Source organism: Nicotiana tomentosiformis, chromosome 6, assembly GCF_000390325.3.
Source record: "Nicotiana tomentosiformis chromosome 6, ASM39032v3, whole genome shotgun sequence".
Taxonomy (NCBI): domain Eukaryota; kingdom Viridiplantae; phylum Streptophyta; class Magnoliopsida; order Solanales; family Solanaceae; genus Nicotiana; species Nicotiana tomentosiformis.
This window is the reverse complement of record NC_090817.1, coordinates 135,630,014-135,636,013: the sequence shown is the minus strand read 5'-3', so window position 1 is coordinate 135,636,013 and position 6,000 is coordinate 135,630,014. Positions and strand designations below refer to the sequence as shown.

Sequence of the window (6,000 nt, the reverse complement as noted above, 5' to 3'; positions counted from 1 at the left end):
GTGATCATGCAAGACATGACGCGACTTCAGATTTTGGAGGACATGGCTCTGGATAGAAAGGGGTGGAGGTCGAGCATTAGGGTTGTTCCGGGGGCGGGGCTGGCATATTGTTGTTTCGCTGTGGGTTGTTAGTGGTTTATGTTGTTTCCTCACTATTTTCTATGGTAGTATTGTTGTTTATATTTATTACTTTTACATCTATTTTTCTATTTCTTACGATGCTGTTAATTTTTTTATCTTCTATTGCTGTCACTGACCTATTGTCTATTATTTATTTTTCTTCTTCTCGAGCCGAGGGTCTTTCAGAAACAGCCTCTCTACCCCTCTGAGTAGGGGTAAGGTCTGCGTACACTCTACCCTCCCCAGACCCCACTTGTGAGATTATATTGGGTTGTTATTGTTGTAGCTTGGTTCCTTCTTCTCCAACCAGGAGTAGTTTAGGTGGCTGTAGTGATCTTTGGTTTTGTTCTTTACGAAAGGTCTGTTGTTTCGCAGACTCTTAGGGGTTATTTAATGAAAAATTTAATTACCAAAAAAAGAATGAAGTCAGCAAATTTTGTACATGAAACCCTCTAACTCTCTTTGCCCCTAAATGAACTCATGTCCTCAAATTTTTCTACTTCCACAAGAAACCCATTGTCAAGCTTAACCTCTTTCTTCTATTGCTTGAATTCACAGTCAATAGAAGGACTTGGGCGCTAATGTATTATCATTCTTTGCGCCGCAGGTGTGATCAATGCCATTGAGCTTCCAAAATCATAAAGGTTTCTATCAAACAGGATTCTGAGGTTTTTTTTTCTCTTTGCAGATTGAAGATACAGAGATTGGAAGTAAAACCATAAATAATATGTCAGTCTCTACATTCATAATATATTGGTCAGGGAGTATTTACAACAAGGAACAAAAGAAAGACTATGTACCCTTAAGTTCCTAATCTATTTACATTTTACACATGCTATCTTCATTCTTGGTTCCTGGCACCTTGAGAATTCTACTGATAGGCATCCTATCTTCATCCTTGGTTCAAGGTACAATGCCTAGTTTGTTTCTCAGTGGCGGATCAAATGACTAGTTCACCACGTTTGGCAGAACCGGTGCTAACTATATATGTATGTGTGAAAATAGAATGATATACATTTCAGAACCAACTCCCTTAACTCAGAACCCACAATGTCTAAATTCTGGATTCGCCTCTAATGCTTCTTAAGCTTGCTGACGTTTCTCCTTTTTCTTTCGTTGCTAGCTGTGAGCGATAATACTTATTCTTTTACTTTCATTGAACATTGGTGCAGCTACATGGCTAATTCCAAGTTCTTCACTGAACAATGTCTCGTTGAGCATGGAATCGGCTACAGTGCTAATTATCTGTTCATCGTCGAAGACTGGGTTTATGCTTGGTTCTTCACGTGTCAACGGATTAACTTCAGCTTCCATTCTTGTTTCATCATTGTACATTTGGTTAGCTACTTCAGTATCAATGTTTGTCATTGTTTTATCTGGCAATTCCTCGAAAGGGCATGATGTCTGAGGCTCTTCTTTGTTTCTGTTTGCAAGCTTAGAAGCAAATACATCTAAAGCTTCCTTCATCCATGGATGCCAACATACTTCCCTAGCTTCATTAAATTTCATCTGCAAATTTAATCAAACACCACATCAAAACACATTCTTTTATCGAAGCTTCCACCAGCACAGGTACATGATAGCTTTGTCCATCAATAAATAATCACGCTCTGCCTAAAGCTTAGTGAGCAGAGTTACTACGTATCAAAACATGCTACTTACAAAGGCAAATCGAGCATTAGGGCAATGCACCTCAAACTATATACATGCATCCAAAATTTATAAAAAATTGTAAAGATATACGTCAAGAGTATGTCACTACCCTCCCCAGACTCCACTCATGGGATTACACTGGGTTTTGTTGTTGTACATTTTGGATATGTCTGCATTATCTAACCTAAGAAATTGAGATCAAAAGGATAATAGCAAGATAGCGGAGATCCAAAATTTACAAACCCAGAAACGTCGACGGGCAGTTTTCTCAGGCCAATCATCTAATTCCTCAGTAACAAGCAAAGGCAACATGTGCCCCTCATGAAATGTGCCTTGGCTTTTGCTCTTGAAACTCCATGTACCTAAATAGTCCTGCATTCAACCAGCAATAGCAAAAGGCTTATATACACAAGAAAATCAATCAACTAATATCACATTTTTAATTAATCGGAATCAACTACATGAATCATTAGTATCCATTTCATCAGGTTCATTTCATTCCACTACTAAATTATCTGTCTTTTAATAAAAAAACTAAAGGTTTTCTAAATCTCGCGCTTAATCTTACACAGATAATTATAACTTTAAGATGCAGAGACAAACCTGAACCTCAACCTCGCCTAGAACCCCAGCTTCCTCAAAGGTCTCTCGTAAAGCTGCATCTTTTAATGACTCATCAATTTCCCAACCCCCCTGTAAATTCATTGCAAAACCAATAATGTCAATTGAGAAATAAGAAAAAGACAGTACGGTGCGCTAAGCTCATGCTATGTGCGGGGTCCGGGAAAGACCAGACCAAAAGGGTCTATTGCACGCAGCCTTACCCTGCATTTCTGCAATAGGCTATTTTCATGGCTCGAACCCGTAACCTCCTGATCACATGTCAGCAACTTTAGCTCAATTGAGGAACGATAAAACAATAATCCAATTAGCTAAATCAATAGAAAAATTTGATGGACTTGTTATAGATATATGTCTACCTTAGGGAACATTACTCTTGGACTCTTCTGTGAGCTGATCAATAAAAACTCTAAATCATCAATTCTGGCCCCATTATTGAAAGATGACTCGTTAGTTTCTCTGTATCTATAAGGAATGCATCTGCACCATATGTAATTTGAGAGAAAAATCATATCAATTTCTTAATATATATAAGAACAGGATAAAAAAATAACCCTTGTATCCAAAAACTTCCCCATTTACCTTTTATTCTTAAAACACCAATAAAAAAGGTAAGGAAATGAAAATAAAAATAAAAATAAAAATAACCACCCCACTTGAAATTTCTTGACTTTCAAAAATAACAAGAATCAAAAGAAATACGTACCCAACAACCTGACGACAACCTTCATTGTATCTTTGCAAGTCTCTTCCCATTCGGGAGGACATAGAAAATGTCTTAAACATTTAGAAATTCGAAGAACTAAATAAAATCAAACTATAATCTTCTTCTTGTTCTTCTTCCTTAAGAGAAAACGAGAGAATTCCTCATAAACAAAAAAAAATGGTTATGGACGAGAAGTCAACTATATGTAGGATTATAGTTAGACGGTTATGGAAAGAGAGAAAAAGCAATGATTTGTAAATTGTCAACTCCCTAAAAAAGGAAAAGAGTAGCTATTTTCTTGGGTTAGATCTCCTTCTTTAATATAAGAAGTCTAGAAGCTAAATCCTAAATATAAGGGATGCTCTGCTACGTTCATGTGCTTCCACTCTAATAAAAAGAATAAAAAAAGAGAATAAAAAAAGAGAGAAAAATGGTTAAGTCGTGGACACGTGGTCAATGATAACATATATTGTTTTGTATTTTCTCAGAAAGCCTCTTTGTATTTAATTTATACTATAACATGTTTTTTCACAAGATTTACAAGTAAGGACGATCCAACTCAACTGCAATGATTACGAAATTATTGAGGTTCGAATTCGTGCATTACAATATGAATTATACTTTCTTAATTAGTAAATTATTCCTTCAAATACAGCGTATTATATGAAAAATACAAGAGAAGGTTAACTTGAAGTATTGACGTCAATGCTTTATTTTTTTGGGGGGGCTTTTCACTTGGTAAGGTTGTTGCTTTAAACTCAAGCCAAAAAGTATAAGTTGCAAGATGCGAAAAGCTCCTTTTCTGATGACGAGTTTAGGATATGTAATATATTACTCCTAATTGGATAATATCTGAACAGTAGAGTAGGTATGTTTCATTATCGCGGTTTCAAAAAAAATTTAAATTTACTTGACCATGTGGTAATATATTTTTTTTTGATGTGTCGTTCTCAGGAGTTAGGATATCTGGATATGTCATATTGACAATCCAGCGACAAATAGATTAATTATGAAGGGCATATAAGAGGACTTTACAAACACATGTCGTATATAGCCAGATATTGTACTCCCATTATAAGTGATTATAGTTAAGATAAGATAATATAGATGTAATTGGTCTTAATAAAAGGAAAGGAAATAGAAAACAAGAAAAAAGGTGAGCAAAATTGTAAAACGTCTGCCAAAAAGAGAATAAATGGCGCCATATATAGTAGGAAATAAACTTGGGGTTATACTACCTCCGTCCCAATTTATGTGAAGGTGTTTGACTAGGCTCGGAGCATAAGAAATAAAGTAAAAAATTAGTTTAAAACAAATCATAGAAATTTGTGTGGCTAGAAATCATCTCATTATGGTAAAAAAATTTAAAGTTGATTGAAACAAATATAGAAAGATATTATTCTTTTTTGGACTGACTAATAAAATGTATACATGTCACATAAAATAGGACGAAAGGAGTATATGCTTATCAATGTAACGAAGGAGTGTATCGATGTTTAAGTCCATTAAAGCATAGAAGTTTAAATAAGAGAAACTTACACAAATGTCCCAAATAAGTCTCAACTTACCAATCTTTAGCCATTAGTCATAGATTTACCAAAATTAGCCAATCACATATAAAAATTGGAAAACTCAAATAAATAAGGTTTTTTCTCTCAAAAAAACACATACAAAAATCACCTTCCATATTTTTAAGCGTGATTAGCCACATTAGGTGCAAGACAGAAAGGAAATTTCATGGATGAGGTAGCAAATAAGGTGATGAAATACAAAAAAATAATATACAATATTCCAAAAATCTAAGCAAAAAAGGAACTTTTTCAATGGGTATAGTTGAAATTCATTGAAACATATAGATAAGTCAATATACAAAATTTGAGGAATATTGGAGGTGATTTGGACTGGTTTTATATCAAAATTCGTAATTAAATCGAGTTCAAAAAATTCTTTTGCAACACATGTATCAAACATGTATCACGCATGTATCTCACACACAGGTATACATGGATATACATGTGATACACAATTGATACAAATATGATACACAAATAATACACAATGTGATACATATATCATTTTTTTCATGTCAAACTACCTCAAAACTTCACCAAATCATCCCAAAACTGAGATTCAAGCTCCTTAAGATGTACCCAATCTATTCTAATAACACCCGCTCAAAAGAAAGCAAGAATTTCACTTTTTTTGCTACAATTAGCTAATTGGCTCATATTAGTAATATTTTATAAATTGACCAATTTTTGTAATGAGCTACTTATAAATTGACATATCTAATAGTTTCCCATTAAATTATCTTTTCAGTGAGGTAAGAAATGTAGCAATTTTAAACAATGTTAACTCTTTTACTTGAACTTTAAATACATAATTGAACTTTTAAAATTGTACTCTATGCTTATTTATTGCTACATTCGCATCCCTCACTACAAAATAATTGTGGATGGAGTGATACACTATATATCAGTCAGACTTAAAATTGTGAATTCATTTATGAATACACGGGCTGTCCATGATGAAGGGTAGGCTGATAACGGCGGACCAAGCAAGACTAAAACTTTATAAGGCATGACATAAGTTCAAATGGTACGTGCGTTTGAGCTAAACCCAAAGCAGACAATACGTGCCATAAGCTTGAGTCGTAACAGATCGACACTCCTGTATACGAATACCAAAGTGCACTTTGAACACACACCCAAAAAAAAAAAAGGGGGGGAGGGGGGGGGGGTGTTTACCGTCTGCTTGCATGCGAAGCACGAACTAGGAATACACAAGGCAGTTTCCCATATAGCAAGTTGAGCAGAGAAGACAATTTGACTGCATATTGGGAGGGAACAAAATCATGATCTTGAGCTTATCAAGACAGTAGCCACATAAAGCTTAAAATC

At 34.8% G+C, this 6,000-nt stretch overlaps 1 protein-coding gene across 2 annotated transcripts; it reads right to left on the bottom strand.

The window, feature by feature from the left end:
• Nucleotides 1-824: 824 nt before the first annotated feature.
• LOC104092783 (nudix hydrolase 17, mitochondrial-like) lies at nucleotides 825-3,424 on the bottom strand. 2 transcript variants are annotated; one of them, XM_009598452.4, is made up of 6 exons: nucleotides 3,101-3,424; nucleotides 2,754-2,874; nucleotides 2,598-2,645; nucleotides 2,377-2,466; nucleotides 2,017-2,145; nucleotides 825-1,629 (listed from the first exon to the last, which is right to left on the bottom strand). In XM_009598452.4, exons 1-6 carry the CDS (start codon nucleotides 3,178-3,180, stop codon nucleotides 1,240-1,242), a joined length of 858 nt encoding a protein of 285 aa, XP_009596747.1. In that variant the 5' UTR covers nucleotides 3,181-3,424; the 3' UTR covers nucleotides 825-1,239. The 2 variants fall into 2 exon arrangements, with proteins under 2 accessions (XP_009596747.1, XP_009596753.1); XM_009598458.4 differs by lacking the exon at nucleotides 2,598-2,645 and having other exon boundaries at nucleotides 3,101-3,421.
• Nucleotides 3,425-6,000: the final 2,576 nt, after the last annotated feature.